Source organism: Coccidioides posadasii, chromosome 2 (assembly GCF_018416015.2).
Source record: "Coccidioides posadasii str. Silveira chromosome 2, complete sequence".
NCBI lineage: Eukaryota > Fungi > Ascomycota > Eurotiomycetes > Onygenales > Onygenaceae > Coccidioides > Coccidioides posadasii.
The window spans coordinates 2487409-2506097 of NC_089408.1; the positions used below are offsets into that span (position 1 = coordinate 2487409).

Genomic DNA, 18689 nt, shown 5'->3' on the forward strand with positions numbered 1-18689 from the left:
GAACCGAACATCATGGCTTGGGTGGTAAAGCTCCAGTCTCCGCTATCGTTAACTAACGATCCTGTCAGCGCCGACCAGCGTCCAGGCCATTCGATGCCACGCATAATCGTGCTGCCTGGAGCACCTTGATTCGCGGGCTGAGGGCCCTGCTCCGGCAATCATCGACTCCGCAAACACCCAGCCATGTTCAGCTGCATGGCTGAAGTTAACTAGCTATGAATGTGGAGAGATATGTGGTTTGGGAATAATTCAGCTGCCTAGCCGGCATCAACTCCATCCATCCTGCAAACCGCTGAGCCGTCACCAAGTTTCACTCATGTCGGTTTTTCTATTTCACAGGGTCCGAACAAACACTAAATACCTGACCTTGCTGGTCTGACGAGCCCAAGAAACCGAGAGGGGATTAGGAACTGCTGAAAAGGTGCCTTTGAAACAGCTACAAAAGGATCAAGGTGTGTCCATTTCTTAACAGCAAGTTTTCATACACTCACGCGTTGGTTTTGCCTGATCCAAGTTTTATCCTCTTTCTCTATGATCGGGAGGAGAGAAGTCATGCTCGATCTCAGAAGTGAAGGATCACTTCAGCCAAATTGATCTGCTTTGGGACCCTTTTATTTCCTTTTACAATGTCCTTTTCACCCCTAGCAATGCGTATTCTCTTCACCTTGTTTCATCAGAGCCAAATGTTAATGGACCAAAGGACACCCTCACCATTGAATGATCACGATTTATTTGACCAAAAGGCAAAGAGAAGAGAAGCAAAGTTTGTGGGAAATTATCTGGGTCTGACAGAAGCCAGCAATGGCTCCATTCGCACGCCCAAGCGGTTTCAGATACATCCCCGTTAATATCCAAGATGATGATGTACCACCTTCGCCTTGCGGTTCGGAGCTAACGACAGGTACCGGTGATATCATATACACTCCTTCAACATCTGACAGCAATGTCGGTAGTAAAGGAGACCTAAAAGAAGACGATTATGCTTCAGAGAGTGATGTGCTGCTCACATCTCCTCCCCCTGAATATCAGGACATTGCTCAAAGGACTAAAGATGTTATTGTCGATACAAAAGTTAGCAACGAAGTTCATTCGGAACGTGATATTCCAGCCGACAGCCTTCGCAAGGACGCTGAAGCGGGATATCGTGGGCGACGGAAAGAGAAAGATGCTCGACGGTGCCAATTTACCAAATGGTCGCTATGCGTCGGAATCGCCAAGTTTATCCTTCTTGCCAGTCTAGTGTGCATGGTGTTCAAGAGCTTATTCTATACAAACGACGGAGTATGTTTATCATCCAGAACCAATCCCCTGTCCGCTCTCAACTTTCTTCGATATGATGCCCAATTCAAATACTAAAGTTGATTTCTAGCACCACGAGCATCACGACCATGAAGACGGGTATCACGATGGTTCTGGTGACGGGCCAACCCCCGGGAGGGAGATCAAAATCCGCAGACGCTCCACTGGGATCGCTGGCAAATACCCTCTGTACGATTTGCTTTCTCTGCGGACCAGGTCTGGCTCTATAGCCGTTGTCATCGATCCACAACCAGCTGACCCAAACGATCCCGACAAACCTGCCCGGGTAGACATAAGCTCCAGATCTGGTAGCGTTTTGGTGCAGTTCCGCATGCCAGAGCACGAAGGGTGGTATAACTATGCCGAATTCGATGATGATATGAAAGATCTCAAAGCCGAACTCGGATCAATACGAGACGAGGGAAGAGCCAGGTGGACGAAATCGCGCCCAATGCGTTCGCACTCAACCCGCAAATCCAAATGGAATGCCCATTCCACGAAGAAATTAACCACCTTACCTCCTCGACCGTACGAAATCAAAATCACCACCCGCAGCGGCAGCATCACCGCCAACGTCGCTTTCTCCACTGGCGCAAAAATATCCTCCCGCAGCGGGAACATCAACGCCCGCCTGACGCCACTTGTCTTCCAGGACGCAGATTACCTAGAGAAATATAAGAATGTCTCCATCACCACTGCCAACCGACAGGGCGAAACAAATCTCGTGCTAAACGAAGCACTAATTTTCCAAAGACCAGAATCCAACCACTCGCATCCACCATGGATGCGTGGCCTTCGACATTCTTATGAACTGACTGCCACGGCGACGCACACCACAAGAGGCCTGGGCTCTGTATTTGTTACCTACCCGCCATCTTGGGCCGGACATGTCCACGCGATTGCTTCAAGGACGGGAAACATCCTTGTTGGTGGAGAGGGGGTCCAGATCATTCAACGAGGGAAGACATTTGTAGACGGTGTTAAAGAGGCCGAGAGAACATTGCCGATAGAGAAAGAGTGGTGGGGAAGCAGAGGAGATATGAATGTTAAACTTGGGGGACGGACAAGCATGGTTCAATTCTGGGTCAGGGATGATTGATTGATTAGTACATGTTTCCCTCCCTCCCTCTCTTATTGGGCATGTGATGATTTGAAAAGGTTCTGAAGTTCTTTCTTGTCTGGTTCTCTCGTTTCATGGAATGGACATATGTAGGTACCGGACAATCTGACATTTATTATGGTTAACACGCAAAAGGAAGAATGAATCTGTTAGACTCACCTAGTCATTGCCTTTTGCTAAACTAGCTGTTAGTATTCATTTCATAGCAAGTCATGAAGGTATTGCTAGGAAAAAACAATGGGATGAAAGAGACAACAGACATTCTCAGGGTACCCATAATAAAATAGAGAAAAAGAATCCCGAGTTAGAGCAAATTTAACAGGAAAAGCATGACAAGGCTAGAGTCAGGAACAACTTTCTGTATTTCTAACCATGTCCTATCTTTCAACCTAATTATCTCAACTCATCTCAAAAGAGGGTGAAAATGAGAAAAAAAAAAAAAAAAAAAAAAAAAAAAAGGTAGGTAATAGGTTTAGAAACAACACTGGGAGAAGTAGAGAAAAGGAGGAGGATAAAAGCAGGCTGTGATAGGTATTATGCCAGCAGAAAATAGACCAAAGCCATATTTTTACAAATACAACAGAGAGCAAGATAATGGTGGCAGGTATTTCTCGTCTATCATGTATATGAATGCTTGCATGCATCTATCAAACCAGCACAGAGGGACGAATGCTTGGACGTTGGATATCAAATGCAATGGTAGGTATTTGGGAGAAAAACCAAAAAAAACTCAAAGATTACTCAAACAACAGGGAAAGGAAACAGTGAGAACAATGAGGACAAAGCGAACTGCTTTTGAATTGAGGGAAATAAAGAGGGAAAAAATTGAGCCAAGAGTATAAAACTTTGTCCAAGCTGCCATCCACTTTCTTATCCTCATTGATCCAGATTCATTCTAGAGATGATAGAGGATTACCATCCATGCTGTGCTTCAAATGGGTTCCCGCCGGCGTGTGCGAATGAACCACCACCACCATTCATCATGTTGAAGATAAAATTTGGATCGAGACGAATATTCGCACCGCCCATACCGCCCATACCGCCCATGCCTCCCATGTGGCTGAAGCCACCACCACGGGCAAACATGTCAGAAGGGTCCAGGAGATCATCCCCATTGTCATAGCTAGCCCGTTTCCTACAGAAGCACTGGTTAGCCATTTTATATCTTTCAACAACTCCAACATAGGAGCAGTACGTTCACGGCTAAAGTAAAACAAATAGGAAACGTACTGTGGGTCGCTCAAGACCTCATAGGCCTCACCGATCTCCTTGAACAATTCATCACTCTTGTCGCTGTCGCGGTTCTTGTCGGGGTGGTGTTGAATAGCCAGTTTGCGGTATGCCTTCTTAATCTCCTGATCAGTAGCGGTTTTTTCAACCCCAAGAATCTTATAATAGTCCTTGCGCTGGCTCTTCTTAAGTTCCCACTCTGCGTTGCGTATCTCCTCTTGTATTCCCCTTTCATGAGGGTTGCTTTCGGCGATGCTCTTGAGCTCGTTCAGCGCCTTCTCCCAGTCACCCGTGCCGCCATATGCTTTCGCCCGTACCCGCTTCGCTTTCGAATATGTAGGGTCTAGTTCCAAGGCCTTGGTGCAATCCTCGATCGCTTGTTCATATTCATTAAGGTTGACGTGTGCCTGGGCCCGGTTCTGGAGAAGTTTTGAATTGATATCTTTATTGGTTGGGTCTATCTCGAGACCGGCCGTGTACAATTTTATCGCTTCCCGGTACCGCCTGGCTTTGAAAGCTGCATTTCCTTCGTCCTTGTGACGCAACAATTTCTGAACCATACGCAGATATTTTACCGTCTCCGTAGAATCAGGGTCTAAGCTTAACGCGCGCTTAAAATGCTTGATCGCTTGTTCGTTGTCACCTTGGAGGTAGAATAACCGGCCCCGTAAGAACAAAGCGTCCGGATCCTGGCTATTCTCCCGCAATAAGGACATAGCAATATTCTGTGCATCTCCTAACGCATTGATGTTTCCCATTTTCAAGTATGCTTCAATTCGCATTAACAGCCATTTGCGAGGCTGTGTCATTCCAGTACCCAGCCCCCGAACTGCCTGGTCCAAGGAGTACAAGACCATTGAGCCACCCCCTTTGTCTTGTTTCAGGGTCTCTTCGGCCTGGGCGATGTACCTCAGCATAGCTTCTGCAGGTGCCTTGTCCTTCGTAGAGGCCGGTGGTTGTATTTGGGAGTAAATAGCCAGGGCCTCTGAGGGTCGTCCAAGAGCAGTGTATATGCGTGCTAACCGATGCATGATTTTTGGGTTTCCTGGTTCAAGCTCATCGGCTCGCTTGCAATCCTCCAACGCTTCATTGTACCTGTTTGCAGAAATATAGGCGGCCGCACGATTGGACAAATAGGTTGGTGATATTGGTTGAGCCTCAACAGCTAAACAAATGTTAACAGTTCTTGAACAAACAACTTTTTTTCTAGTCTCTTAAAAATAAATGGAGCAGAATGCAGGAAGGGAAAAAAAAAAAAGGGTCAAAATAAAAATAAGCAATGGACCAACTAACCCTTCGTATACTCCAAGATAGCTCTCTGGTAGTTTCCAGCCTTGAAGAATTTATTCCCCGCCAGCTTACAAGCTTCCGCATCGACCACGGGCGCGGGAGGAGGTGTAACGGTATGAGGAGGCGGGGTTGGGCTCCGGTCCTCGTCCGCAATTTTGGAGTTCACGCCATTGGTTTCGGTTGCAGAGGTTGCAGGGGAAGTTTGCGAAGGTGTGACAAAGGAGGATGGCGAAGTCGGGGTCTCGGACTCTAAATCCATAGAGCCTCGAGCCTCATCTCTCGCAGCCGCCATGGCGGAAAGGCGTCGAAGCTCGTCCGGGTGAAGGTTCAACGGGTGGTCGTAGGAGGAAGAGGAGTAGTGCTTCTTGGACTTGCGCTTCGTCGGGCTTATTGTCGGGCTGGCTGAGGATGAGTAGGGCGGGAGCGAGTCTCGATAAGGCCTTGACGAGGCCGACGAAGGCTTCGGCTGGGATTTGGTAGGGCTTCTGCGAGGTGGGGAGGAGGCAGATCGGTGGGAGGAGTATTGCCGGCGATGGTGGGATGGCTTGCTGCGTGCTTCAGCGGTGTGAGAAGAGCTCCGTTCGGGATGCTCTGACCGGGCGGGATCGTGCACCTGGGAGGATGGGGTGGTGGTGGTGGTAGTGGTGGCGGCTATGTGTTGCTTGCGACGTGGTGATGCGATGTGTTCCGGAACAGAAGAGAGATTGTTGTCAAATTGAAGGTCCGGAGGGCTGCTGCTTCTGCTCTCTTTCTTCTTGTGGTGGGATTTGGAGTTTTTGAAGAGTTTTGGTAGCACCATGGGGACAAGCCGTGGATCTGAAGTGGGAAACTTTTTTTTTCCTTCGCCCTCTTGTTCAGGAAACCAAAAAACTTTTTTTTTTTTTTCGTTCTTGTTCTATGACCAACACAGAAATTTTTCAGCAGGACTGAGGAACAGAAGCTAAATAGAACATTGATTGTGGACAGGTGTTCACCCAGCTAAAATTCATCCTTGAGAAATGATGGCGATGGAGATGCGGCATAGAAAGGCGCAAAAAAGAAAAGAAGGTCACCTACATCGTGTGATCTTTTAATAATAATAAAGAGGTGGCTGAGAGGAATTCTCCATTAATTTTCCTTCTTTCTGCCCTGCTCGTCAGGCACAATCAGTCAATCGGCTTGCTGTCCAGTCTCTCGTCATCTTCCCCTCCACGAGAGCATTAATACGATGTCACTTGGCTGCGAAATATCCACTGCAGAGCTGCTGGCGGATGCGAATAATGTTGGGGCTGGTGCAATAGAATGCGTCTCTTGGGATTCCACCGGTTTCTACTCGCGCACTCCCCCAGGATTGGTGGAGTCGGCGGCGTGCAAAAAAACACAGACCCTCCTCCGCATGCTTAGCATCCCGGCCGACAATGCAGCCTGCGAGATTGTGATGGTCCGGGGCGGTTGTCCGGTCGCTCGCAGAATCCAGTCATGCTCTCAAATTCTTCCCGCGTCCCTTTTGGAGTAAATACATCGTGATCCGGCCTACCCAAGAGCACAGATAGTTTTAATATTCAAGTGCAGGCTCACCAGTTACGCTATAGGTTGAATTTACATTGTCAATCCCAATGAATGTCTTTTCGAAAATCTACTTGCTCTCCCGCCCGCATCGCAACGTTCTGCAGTCAAACAAAAGCGTGTCGTCAAGGTTTCAACGGGCGAAATAAGCTTCCCGCAGTTTGGCGCCTCTTCGCCGATAGTCACGCACCACTCTGTAAAATATAACTTATAGGTAGGCATGGGTTGATTGAACGAAAACAAACTTCAATTTCTACATAGGTCAACCAAGTTAATACAGCAAATGAGCCAGATTCATAAAGTCATCGTATCCAAATTCGAAGAATCCGTCTAAAGAGCATCCGCAATGCTTTTTGCAGTCCAATGGCCGAGTTCCTCCACGTCCAATGCAAAACTAAGGAAATTTTTTTTTTAAAAAAAAAAGGGGGGAAGCTGTGAACCAACGAGAGAAAAAAAAAGGGGGGAAAAGAATAAAAGAAAAAAAAAAATGGAGAGGGTGGGGAAGCCAAATATAGACACAGAAATTTGGAGATGATCTTGGTGCTAGGCTATATCAAAGAAAAAAGAAAGAAAATAAAAAAAAATAAAAACAAAATTTACCCTGGTCAGCGTCAAATGATGGAAAGCATTGATTGTATCGAAGACACACCCTGCGGCCCATTTAAAGACTCCTTGTTGACGTACCCGAGAGCTACAGACTCCGGCTTCGATGTTGCTACACACTGGGGAGACTTGGAATATGCTTCCACAGTAGAAATACCACGGGGTTCTTCATTATCCCGTGGCCTTTTATGCGAGTCATCCGGTTTATAGTGGTTATGGCACTGAAACAAATGCTAGTCAGTCTCAAGCGTCATTTTAACTTTGTAATCGTCAAGAGTGGGAGTTCACCTTGTATGCATGTCGAAACCAGGTCGTCCCCTTTTTCTTGCTAGTCACAAGTCCCACCCACTGGCCACAGTTCCCACACAGGCCTTCCCAGATGTTTGCACTTCCCTCCGTCCTCCTTATTTCCTTCGGCGCCGCGAACGCTTGTCCGGTAACGGCGCTGACGCCATGCGTAAAGCTTTTATCGTACCAGAATGCCGAGTTCTTCAATACAAGCCAGCGACCTGGCTTGCAGATGCCACACCATCCCTCACGCTTGTTTCCATGGCCACGAACCCACTTTGGAGTATATAGGTCATTCTCAAACCGCAAGTCCTGTTCGTGGGGAACCATAGTCGGGTCCGATGGCATCATGTCTTCTGGCGGAGGGGACAGAGGCGTGTCTTTCAGCGGACCCAATAGATCAGGAGGGTCTGAAAGCCCAGAATAATCCTCAAAGTACGTCTGATCGGGGTCGACGTCGCTGCGTAACGTCCGTGGTATCCTCTGCGATGCGATCGGCTCAGGAACGGCGAAGCGATGGCCATATTGATCAAGACCAGGGAATCCGGAATTGACGAATAGATTTCCAGACTGGAGGGGCCCTTGCACCATCGGCGAGGGGAAAAAGGGCCCTCCTCGCATCTGTGGAGACGCATATGATGAAGAGTTGCCCGGCTTTCGGCCAACAAGAGGAGAAGGAACGTAGGGAGAGAAAGAAGCGCTGGAACCGCCTGACATTCTTCTACGACCAACATCTAGAGAATACGGGCTCGACTGGGGTCTTGGACGGGGAGATGACGTCCGTTTTGGCCGGGTGCCAAATCGGACTACATCGGAATGTCGCCTGGGAGAAGGCATGGGCGATAAAGGAGTGGAAGAAAAATAGACTGAGCTCTGCGGAGTGAAACCGGAGCAAGACGATGGGGCATCCGAGTAAGCGGAGAAGTTAAAATCGATGGATGGCGTGTTGCTTGAAAACGAATAAGGAGAGAATGAAAACGGAGTGAGAACGTTGGTGTTGAGCGTAAGCTGTTGCTGCTCTGCCAACCGAGGTCTTTTCCTGGTATTAGATTCAGCATTTTCAGTCAGCAGACCCAGCGAGTCTGCAAACGTATTCGAATCTGGCTCGTTGGGCATAGGGCTCGAATGAATCGGCAAAGATAACCTCTCGTAAAATTCTATCATAACATTAGCGAATGCTCGTAGTGTAGCAGCAGTTCGAATTAAAAAAAAAAAAAAAAAAAAAAAAAAAAATTATTTCCCTCGGAAAGAGCGCTATCGACTCAGCTCACCTTGAGACTGAGACACAGGGGGAGCCAACTGGTCTGAAGGCACAAGGTAACTCTGTGGGTTCCATGTTGGGTCTTTGGGACCGCTCTCTGCAACTGGCAAAGAATAGGCATTCTGATACCATGGTTTTGGCGGCACGGTATCATGATTATTCGACGTGGTTTGCCCCGGAGAGAGTGTATTATTTTGATCCGACTCTCCTGTGACTGTCGCATTTTCAGCTAAGCAGTCGTCAGCGTCTTGTGGCTTCCTGCCCCAACATGGAGGGAGAAATCGGATCGGTGAGAGGGTCGACGGCCACAAATCTCTGATAACACAATCATCAAGTCAAATCTACTCCACATGGCTGATAATAAGGTGTTGGAGATGGAAATGCACAAACATACTCCTGCGGCACCTGTCTGAGCTCTGGCTTGCCTGTCGACATGTTGGCCGGGATCAACTCTCCGCTGATACCTGCCGTGTCGATGGTGGAATTTCTTCGTCCCTGTACGGATCCCATTGGGCCCGGAAGAATCTATACGTATTCCTTTAAGAAATGAAAGCAGGCTTTCCGTTATTCCTGCTCCCAAAGCGAAAGCGAAAGCAAGGGAGTATATGAAGTCCTGCTTGGTAGGGTCTGTTGCCTAAAGAGTGAAAAGGCGGCCCACGCCCTTTCAAAGAACGTTTTATTTAAGAACAGCGAGCGTTGGTATACGTAGTAGTAATGCAAAATTTGTTCCCGCTTGGTGATCGAGATTGTCAAGGTAGACGCGCAAAGATCTCAAGAGTGGTGGAAGCTAACGATCGAAGAGCCTCAACAAGCCACCTCTATCAACAAGAGATTTTATATTATAAAAGGAACGACTTCATCCGCCCGCAACCCATAAGGCTGATGATATGGCGAGAAAGAGAGAAAGAGAGAGAGAATGAATAAAAGGAAGGAAACAAAAATAAATAAAAATAAAAAGATAAAAATAAAAACCAAGGGAGCGACTATATCAATTTTCTAGGCGGTATTAATGCGATTGCATCTTCCATGATGGAGAAACAGGTCTCGGCGGTAAAGTAAAGAGCAGGTCAACCATCTGCAAAGAGATCGAGGGGCCAGACCCGTAATATCAAGCCAGTTCTTTTGGTCGGACATTTACCAGAAACCGCCAGGGCGGCTAGGGCGAGACGAAAGAGGGTCTCATTGATCAGAATCTGGTAAGTGATGGCCTCTCGCCGACGGATTTACGTCAGGAGTGCGAAAAATTATTCATGCTCTCCAGGCCGTTTGGCGCCGTGGCCCGGACTGACGACAGAGACGTCTCATGATGATTGGGGGTTGCGCGCCAAGAGGCCGTGAAGAACGGAGAGACACGTAGCGCCATCACGATTCGCTCGCCCTGGAGGTGCTTCTCGCGGCGAGGAGGAGAGAGGAGAGGGAGGTTGCCGCCAGCCAGCACGGGCCAGTCATGGAAGTGAACCGAAGCGCCGGCCCTCTTTGGGGGATGCGAAACTAACGGCGCGTCAGGTCGCGGGGGCGGTCAGATTGACGAGAGAAGACAGTTGAGGGCCAGCACCCCCTGGAACACGGTCAAATCTAAAACCCGTCGAATCAGGACAGACGCTGGGGTCTAAGTGTCCAGAAGCAGACAACTGAGGCAGCGATGCCACATCTCCAACCCAAACGGTGTCGAAGCGCCCGTCCACCGATCCGGCCTAGCGCTACCCCGGCTTGCCTCATCGAGCGTCTTCGGCCTCCCGTTACGATCATCTGCGACGCTCTGCCCGTTCACGTCTGACATCGCGGGTTCTGTGGCACTCCTGATGCGGCTTGTGAGCTGGCCGCCTCCGTTCTCCTGGAATCATCACGGCCAATGCTCCTTGTCTCTACGCGGCTACAACCTGATTACTAGGACCTACAATGGCTGCGAGACTTCACGCTTCTCCGTCAGACTGTCTTGCGACACAGGCGCTTCCCTTCGACCGCAGATGCCACCTCGAAAGCCGAGTCCTCTTCCTGGTCCTCTCTCACCCATGATGCTCCCGTCTCATGCTCCGCCCTGCACCGCACCATGTAGCGAGTTGTGTGCCTCTTGGCGATAACAGTTGGCGTCGTAGCAGAGAGCGTGATCATTGGGAGTATCCCTTGGTTTTGAAGCGTCGGTTGGAATCTGCAGCTTACTATCAGATCAATAGAGCATCAGCCATGATGACGGTTTGGAGTTTCACACACTGTCTCTGGCCTACTCAGAGCCTCGTTAGTTCGACTTTGGACTATCGAGTACGGAGTACTGGCCCCAAACACAATGGACGAAATAAATAAAATACTGAAAAAAAAAAATAAAAATAAAAATAAAAATAAAAAATCCGAGTGCGCAGCTAACTATCCGAGGAGAAAGCAAAGACCATCATCGTTCTCTTCACAACCAAATTAGCGTTTGTCTTCTTGGTGGTAGTGATTGGCAAAACAGGCGCAATATTGCCTCTTTCAGACTCAATCTCAACCGGAGAATCGTAGGACTAGCACAGATCATTGAACCTGTGGACGAATTAAGCTCAATATTCTCCGGCGATAACGCGTCCATTTCGGAGGAGAACGCCAGGCGTTTTGTGGGTTTTGGTCGGTGGAGCGAATGCCGCGTTAAACTTGCAAATCCCACGATGCACGTGCCTGGGGAGCTCTTTTGGTAACAAGCCGCTGAAACACAGCCAATCGGGCTCTTATACGAAAATAAGCTGCAAACGACTGTCGGCCGTTGACGCAGGACAATAGAAAGGGAAGAAAAGGGCAAAGAGAAGACAAAGGTAAAAAGAAAAAAGACAGGACACTGAAGAATAGCGAGCGGCTCTTACAAACGTCCCGAGGGTGAAGAGCATATTTACACGGCCTGCCAACGAGGAACGCTAGAAGCGGTCTTTCAACGCCAGCCTCGGGAAGAATGTTGTTCGAAAATCCCTTGCAAGTTTGAACGCGGAATCGACAGGGTTTCGTTCCCCATGCATTGCCATTGGGGCATTTTAACGGCCTCCAGGAGTTGCTGTCGATTGCAGCAAGCATGGCTCTAAGGCTGCACAGGGAGAATTGCGGCGTGATACCTAAGAAACGGCCATGTTTGTTTCCCGTGTCGCGTCTCCTGGAGCGAAGACAAGTGGACGGATCAATTCCTGGTCTCTCGACGCATGCTGGGATCCCAGGCCACGCCTCGCTAGTTAGCTCACAAAGGGCGGGGAGCCGGTGGCGGCCGGTCGCGGGAAGGCCCACCACGCCGCCGCCCGCGAAAGAAGCCGTTGCTTAGCCTTTTGAGGAACCAATTTCAATGTTTGTCCTCCATACCCTGTACACATTGTTGGTTGCGAGTCGTTGAGATGCCCAGCAGCTTGCATGTAGCCTTTCAAGTACACACACAAGATATCCGCGGAGAATACGTGTCTCGGGCCCCCAAAAATCAGTGCCAGCGAATACTTCCGTGCTAAATAAGTTCCTGTTTCATTAGTTAATGATACATCGCGAACATTAGGGCTTCGGGCCATCGAGAAGCCCCGTCATGACGGCATCCTGTGCCTCTTCAAGCCAAAGGACGAGCAAAAATCGGCCGGGCGTCATGCAATCAGCACCAACGGGAAAGAAACAAAGAGCGCCGCTCTGTCACTAAGGGTTAGCCTGTGTCGGCGTTGCATTGCGAACGATAACGGGCTATGCTAATCCTGGCATCCAGGGAGCAGGGGATTGGTTTATAAAGGTCTGTCATTAAACAATATTCCCTCGTCCCCTGCTCTTCCCGCGAGATTCATTCTCCAGATTTTGCGTATTCATCTACGGAGTAGTTAAAAAGAGATAAACCTCAGGCCTTTTGGAACTGATCTTGAGAATAGTTGACGATGGCTGGTGCTCCCACTCCCGCAATTGACGACGTCAATAACCTTCCTTCAATCGAGGTCGACGACTCTCAGGTTGGTATCCCCAGCTTTTTTCAGAAGTGACACGTAAAAGGGTATATACATTGTTGGAGCTCTGACCTTCCTTTCGACAACTAGAGCGATGACGAAGTTTACCAAGAAAACCTGTGCGACTTGTCCTCTTCACCGCCATCCTAAGAATATCATCACTGATCATTGTGCAGTTCGGCCTATACGGCTTCCCTGACTTCATCCGTCCTAGATTATCGATTTGAAAATAACAGACGGTATCATGGATTCCGCGATGGCAGTAAGTTCCGTTTCTCAGGACGCAGCCGGGATCTCTACCCAGAGTAGATTTATACTGACATAAATGCGAAGAATATCTCGGGCCAAACGATGATAAAGAAGCGGATCGACTGGACACGATCCACGAACTGATGCTGGAGACATTCAACCGAAAATTGTTTTTCGCGCCTATTGGAACATCCCCACAACAAGTTCTGGATATTGGAACTGGAACAGGTATTTAGAACACTTTTTGTGTTCCAAAAAAATTCGAAAATTCTTTTTTCCTTGAGGCTAATCGGGTATCGCTGGTCAGGTATTTGGGCAGTTGACTTTGGTGAGTCCCGCTCGGTTTGACCGCCATCCTACCAGGGGATCATTGTTAAAGTCCAGCTATTGCTTCACAGCCGAAAAATTTCCCGACGCAGAGGTAATGAACATCATATCATCGTTTTAGATTGGTAGCACGGGCTGACAGAGCTTCTTTCCAGGTGACCGGTAACGACCTGAGTCCAATTCAACCCACTTTGTCAGTATAATTCAGATACCCTTGTCAAGTCTCTATTCCAAAGCAAGATGCAGCATCACTGACATCCCGTGCAGCGTTCCGTCCAACGTCAAATTCGTTGTCGAGGATTTCGAAGATGACTGGATTGAGGAGTCGAAATACGACTTCATCCATGGCCGCTACCTAGCTGGCTCTGTTCAGGATTTTCCTAGACTCCTGAAACAAGCGTTCAAGTATGTTTCCTGTTTCTCCCACCTTCCCGTATACTCGAATGCTCTTTTGCTCATCCGTCGATCAGTGCCACCAAACCAGGAGGATGGATCGAAATGCAGGATTGGGATGTATACGGCTATTCAGAGGACGGCTCCGCTAAGGGCACCACAATCGAGCGATACTTCAAAGTTCTTGGTGATGCTTTCGGAAAAGCTGGTCGTGTCTTCAGCCCAGGTCCCTTGTTGGAAAATTGGTTGGTGGAGGCCGGTTTTGTTGACGTGAAAGTCACGAAGTTCAAGATTCCAATGGGTGCCTGGCCAAAGGATAAGTACTTTGTAAGTTCTTTTTCATTTGTGGGATCTTTCACTCTTCTTGACCATTCATTGACGAGCGCGATTTTGGAGAAAACCCTTGGTGTGTGGAACATGCTCCAAGCCCAAACCGGATTCGAAGCCAGTGCTCTCGCCGTTTTGACAAGATACGAAAATTGGTCCACCGCAGAGATCAAAACCCTTGTTGACCAGGCTTTGAAGGATGTGAAGAATCCGAAGATTCACTTTTTGTTTGACTTGTATGTTCAGGCGCATCAATTTGCCCATCATAACGTTAAATCTGTGAACTAACATGAAATCAGTTACTGCATATATGGCCGACGACCGGAATAAAAGGATATTGTTACTATGCGGCTAGTCATGCCATTTTTTCATACACAGCTGGGTTTGGCAGATTTATATATATCGGCTCAAACCTCAGTTTTGAATAACGATAATGATCATACGGACGAATAATGGAAAAATATATAATGTTTGGGCCTTCGTGTCCATGCCCATAAACGTATTTATTACATACCTCCCCAAGTCACAAAGGCCTAAATAAATGGATAGGATTTCCATCCGAAGGCACAACATCGTATATGGCAAAATATCCAGAAAGAGTACAGATAGCACCAGGTTGCAACGAGGGTATTGATTTAACCTTTAATTTGGTAAGCTCAAGGCGGATTGGTGTCCTCCAGAATTATGGTCACTAATGGGGTGATAGAATAACCCTCAGACCCCAGTGTTTGTTCCTCGAATTGTACTCAGACGGAGCTGGCCGAGGGCCCCGGACCTCCTGTCTCCTTTCATCATCACCTTCGGATGCCATAACTCCTGCCAGCGAGTTAGTCCTTATGATTTCTTAGATAACCAGTACTCGCAAAATGTCCACAAGGGATGAACATTCAAACTTGAGACTAGCACAAGGGTATGCCCGCATGGCCAGGAACCTTACTTTATACTGCGCATGAAATGTTCATCCTGCTCCCAGAAATTTATTCAGCCACTCTTTCGACATTAGGAGCTCTTAAGCATATGGTTTCAGCTCAAAATTCGCTCTCAATCTTCTGTATAAAAGCGCTTGATAACACTCAGATGCCGTTTTCACACGTCTTTTGCAGCATATTGGATGTAATCCGTAGTTCTGGTTAAAGGCATGCCATAGGCCGGAGGTTGGTTGGATATAGGATGCATCATTTTTCACAAAGGCTGCAACTGCTTTGTCCACAACATCACCATTAAAAGATATATTGTTACAGCAGTCAAAGCCGAGGAGTCACATCACACGGCCACACAGACTATTGAGTATGATGGCAGAGGGTATCTGCCCTGCAGGTGGTGCTTGGCATCTGTTCCAGCAAGCCAATGCATCATTGCCAGGGCTTCCGCCATAATTTCAGCGGTGCATATTAGGTCAGTGGAGGTGAGACCAAGCTCTTCAGAAAAAGGCCTTGAACCGTGACAGCCGGGTCATTGTTGTATGCTACCAGCATCTCCCCAAATATAGACGGACAGGACGGTATGATTGGTTTCACTTGCCTTGATATCTAAAGGAGAGACTGGGCAAATATCTGTCAACTAAAAGCTCCTTAACTTCCTGGGAGGTAGCTGGAATGCGTTAGACATTATCATACTGCAGGCTGTGCATCCTGAAGAAAAGCTTCCGGATTGTCATTCGACCATGCGTCCTCTGAGCGTAGGAATCTGGCAAATCGAGGGATCGAGTTAGTCAGTTGTTGTAGCTGCTCCTGAGTTTCGAGGACATATTGTTGTGTACTGGAGTCCTTGACCAAAGATCTTCCAGGTTCCCGTCCTCACGTTTGAAAATGCGGCCAAAGCAGAGGTTGTCGTTGGAAGATGGTGCCTAAAGAGTGCCACAAAAACCGAACCCAATCTGGCAAAAGGCCATAACGAGTTTACAGGTGTGCGCTCTTGTAGTCTTCGACCGAGTAGGTACGTACGGGGGAATTTGGACGTATTGAGGCGAATAAGGAACTCTGGTGTGTACTTGGGCGCCTCCAGCTGCGAATGGTTATCATTCCTTGAATTTCAAGCTGAATGCATCAGTCACAATCATTCCAGTTTTGAAAGATATGAGCAACCAGAGGATGAAGTAGACTGGCGACCTTTTTGACGAGCGTACTTTTGCCTTACAGAGTAGTCCCCACTCTTCCTTTCGTTTGCAGTGCACCCAGTGGGCTTATCGAGCCGCTGGCCAAAAATCACGGAAACAAATCCTGGCCGTTTCAGTGACCTCACTGAATAGGGGGTAGCTGCTATGTGATTCCAAAACCAAGTGTTAGAGCTGTGCGTTACAGAGGTCCATGTTGGTAATGGAAAATTGTTCCCGCAGACGCACTAAAATACTCCCTGGATGCAGGAAGAACAGGATGCAATACGCGCCTCTGTTCATTGGGCTGCAGAACCGAACCAGGATTCACTTCCACTCCTGCTGTTGTAGCCATTGGTCTATCCTCTGCTATGAAATTTCCTGATTGTCATTTTTACCATTGGATCTGGGTTCAAATTTTTTATAAAGGGAGCTTTATGGCCATCATGCATCCTTGTAACAGGCCACTCTGAAATATCCATGTTGGTTTGAGGGAAGAAAAATGGTAAAGCAACGCGTTCGTACGGAATGTCCGCCAGCCCGTGCTGATCCACAAATTCTCTTAAAACTCTGTATCCTTGTCTATGAAGACATGATTTATTTGCACAGGAGAGACAAGGATCCAATCTGATAGACAGAAACTGATTTAAATTATCGGGTAATGGCGAGCAAATGCCATCGGAACGAACAATGCCGCCAATCATTTCCCTAGAATGACACTTCAAGCTACGCTTTCAAACCTCCTTTCAGCTTGGCCTTTGAGGGCTTTAGCTGAGTTTATTGTCACTTGTCTCGCAGCCGAGGTGATAGGACGATATTGAGAATGATTCAAAGACCACGATTAAGAAACACTTAGGCGATATATAGAAGCATTATCTACTAGGATAGGAGTTGTTATGCGTTTTTAGCTAAAATTCACCCATGAAAAGGACGTGATACCATGGCGAAGCCCAAATACCGAACTATTCCGGTTGATATCGTTGTCGTTGTATTTTTATCCTTTTTGTCTTCATCAACGGCAGGGTCAGCCTGTTTGCTGGAGAGAGATGTCACCTCTAAAATTTCCCCGATATCTTTCCTTCCAACCCCACTTCAGATGTCACACCTTCGTTTCAGCGTTGGAAGTAACGAAGAGAGAAAGACGAAGCGCCACGTTGACATCGACGTCAATTTGGAGGGAAAATTGTTTTGAAAACGACGATATGGCTATGAAGCCGATCGCCACACGAGCTGACACAGGCCAGCAGTGGTGGGCGGGTTGAGTGCCTGCATCTTAATCAGCTGCCTAAAGTTCATCGAAACTATCTCTAAGAAGTATTGCACTCACGTTCTTCAAACCGGTCTTCGAAGAGCCGTATGTACTGCACGTATGTACATGCATCGGAGCAACATGGCCCAAGCCGCACGAAGGTTAAACTTTTTAAAGGCAAGTGCTATGGCGAGTCACTTGGCTTTCAGAAGCTTGGATGCAGAAGTCTTTTAGATGAAAATTGGTCGGCTTCACTTTCAACTCGAAGCGGACTGTCCTATCATGGTGGCGGCAACCAGCATCCACTGTCCATCCGGGCTAGTCCTCCGGCCAACATCATCAACATGCCTGACGGGATCGTATGCCGGAAGTGCTTGATCGTAATTGGCGCAGTTATAAATGCTGCTAAGCGCGTAATGTCCGGGTAGCTGTGCAAATAGCAGATCCTCCTCTGCATGCTCGGTCGATGAACCGCGATGCCTACCGCAATTTGACCCACCAGATGAACCGGTGTTTTTTCCAAACATCCAAAGCTTCTGCTCTGCGTTCCAGACGAGTTTCTCTCCGGCCGATGCGCGGCGAGGCGGAGCTGCATTGTTTGGAACTGCAAAAACTTGTTCTTGCACGCGGGCGTCTTGGCTTTTAGGTCTCCTCAACTTGGCCCAGAAGTTCTTTCGACGGTTGGAGCGAGATTCGACCTCGCTAAAGCTTTGACTTAGACTCGAGCTACCGTCGGGTTGGGCATCGCCAGGGGAAAGCCTGCAAGTGGCAGCTTCATTCGGGACCAGACGCTGAGTAACGGCACGTGGGGTGCTATATCCTCCTCTTTCCCACGCCGTGATGCGAGATTGCCGAGTATTGTCCATCTTTTTCTTCGTTTGTTTGTATGGAGTTCTCTGTAAGGGATATTGTGTCTATTGATAGATCTTCAATGGGAAGAACCTGGAGGACTTTCCAGGCCTTTATAAAGGCACTTCAAAGGATCGTTGACAGTGGATTCAACGCCTCAATGCATAGTACGACACATGTTAACATTATCATAGTAACATGAGAACCGAAGCAAGGCGGAGGGAGAAAGAGCCAACAATCAACGCAAATAGCAATACCTGGTGTATGTGTGGACATGCATGCTATATAAACCAATCCACAGCTGCCAGCCGCAAGAATTGATATTCAACAGATACACGCAAATTCCAACCAGCAGCGCCAAAAAAGTCCACCAGGGCGGAGGCGAGGTTGTCCCCACCCAACTAATGAGAAGGCTCATGGGTTTCGTATTCCCCACGAAAATTCCCGAGATGGCAGAAAAAAAGTTCAATTTTTGTGGCAGCATTTCTTTGCTCTCCCTGTCGACGTGACCCGCGCTAAGAGATAAAGCATGGAGCTACTCCGTAATTTTGATACACGTCAATCACGCGCGGCGGACGAGGAGCGGAGTATTTGCCCTCAAGTTTGGTCGCTTATTTCCACCCGCGCCAACAGCCAACAGTGGA

The 18689-nt window shown here is 48.1% G+C and overlaps 6 protein-coding genes across 7 annotated transcripts; 2 read left to right on the plus strand and 4 right to left on the minus strand.

Annotated features, from left to right (window-relative positions):
- The first annotated feature begins 223 nt into the window (after positions 1-223).
- Positions 224-2579, plus strand: D8B26_003335 (uncharacterized protein). Its single transcript, XM_003068403.2, has 3 exons — positions 224-452; positions 701-1281; positions 1370-2579. Exons 2-3 carry the CDS (start codon positions 802-804, stop codon positions 2396-2398), a joined length of 1509 nt encoding a protein of 502 aa, XP_003068449.1. The 5' UTR covers positions 224-452; positions 701-801; the 3' UTR covers positions 2399-2579.
- Positions 2580-2679: 100 nt separating this feature from the next.
- D8B26_003336 (uncharacterized protein) lies at positions 2680-5776 on the minus strand. The gene is made up of 3 exons (XM_003068402.2): positions 4943-5776; positions 3650-4814; positions 2680-3554 (listed from the first exon to the last, which is right to left on the minus strand). The coding sequence occupies exons 1-3, from the start codon at positions 5736-5738 to the stop codon at positions 3332-3334; spliced, it is 2184 nt and encodes a 727-aa protein (XP_003068448.2). The 5' UTR covers positions 5739-5776; the 3' UTR covers positions 2680-3331.
- Positions 5777-6814: 1038 nt separating this feature from the next.
- Positions 6815-9146, minus strand: D8B26_003337 (uncharacterized protein; the record flags this gene model as incomplete). The annotated part of the gene is made up of 5 exons (XM_003068401.2): positions 6815-6878; positions 7169-7308; positions 7376-8532; positions 8647-8951; positions 9031-9146. The coding sequence occupies 5 exons, from the start codon at positions 9144-9146 to the stop codon at positions 6815-6817; spliced, it is 1782 nt and encodes a 593-aa protein (XP_003068447.2).
- Positions 9147-12653: 3507 nt separating this feature from the next.
- On the plus strand, positions 12654-14380 carry D8B26_003338 (uncharacterized protein; the record flags this gene model as incomplete). Its single annotated transcript, XM_066124113.1, has 10 exons — positions 12654-12678; positions 12774-12821; positions 12893-13036; positions 13116-13136; positions 13207-13229; positions 13291-13328; positions 13403-13540; positions 13606-13855; positions 13925-14091; positions 14155-14380. The coding sequence occupies 10 exons, from the start codon at positions 12654-12656 to the stop codon at positions 14183-14185; spliced, it is 885 nt and encodes a 294-aa protein (XP_065980190.1). The 3' UTR covers positions 14186-14380.
- Positions 14381-15174: 794 nt separating this feature from the next.
- On the minus strand, positions 15175-16302 carry D8B26_003339 (uncharacterized protein; the record flags this gene model as incomplete). 2 transcript variants are annotated; one of them, XM_066124114.1, is made up of 4 exons in its annotated part: positions 15175-15541; positions 15615-15878; positions 15981-16113; positions 16197-16302. In XM_066124114.1, the coding sequence occupies 4 exons, from the start codon at positions 16300-16302 to the stop codon at positions 15466-15468; spliced, it is 579 nt and encodes a 192-aa protein (XP_065980191.1). In that variant the 3' UTR covers positions 15175-15465. The 2 variants fall into 2 exon arrangements, with proteins under 2 accessions (XP_065980191.1, XP_003068445.2); XM_003068399.2 differs by having other exon boundaries at positions 15175-15878.
- Positions 16303-17453: 1151 nt separating this feature from the next.
- D8B26_003340 (uncharacterized protein) lies at positions 17454-18062 on the minus strand (the record flags this gene model as incomplete). The annotated part of the gene is made up of 1 exon (XM_003068398.2): positions 17454-18062. The coding sequence occupies one exon, from the start codon at positions 18060-18062 to the stop codon at positions 17454-17456; it is 609 nt and encodes a 202-aa protein (XP_003068444.2).
- Positions 18063-18689: the final 627 nt, after the last annotated feature.

Coding starts and splice junctions, on each gene's coding strand:
- D8B26_003335 (XM_003068403.2), top strand. CDS start 802: ATGGCTCCATTCGCACGCCCAAGCGGTTTCAGATACATCCCCGTTAAT. Junction 1,282..1,369: donor TATTCTATACAAACGACGGA/GTATGTTTATCA, acceptor GTTGATTTCTAG/CACCACGAGCATCACGACCA.
- D8B26_003336 (XM_003068402.2), bottom strand. CDS start 5,738: ATGGTGCTACCAAAACTCTTCAAAAACTCCAAATCCCACCACAAGAAG. Junction 4,815..4,942: donor TATCTTGGAGTATACGAAGG/GTTAGTTGGTCC, acceptor ACATTTGTTTAG/CTGTTGAGGCTCAACCAATA. Junction 3,555..3,649: donor GAGGTCTTGAGCGACCCACA/GTACGTTTCCTA, acceptor GTGCTTCTGTAG/GAAACGGGCTAGCTATGACA.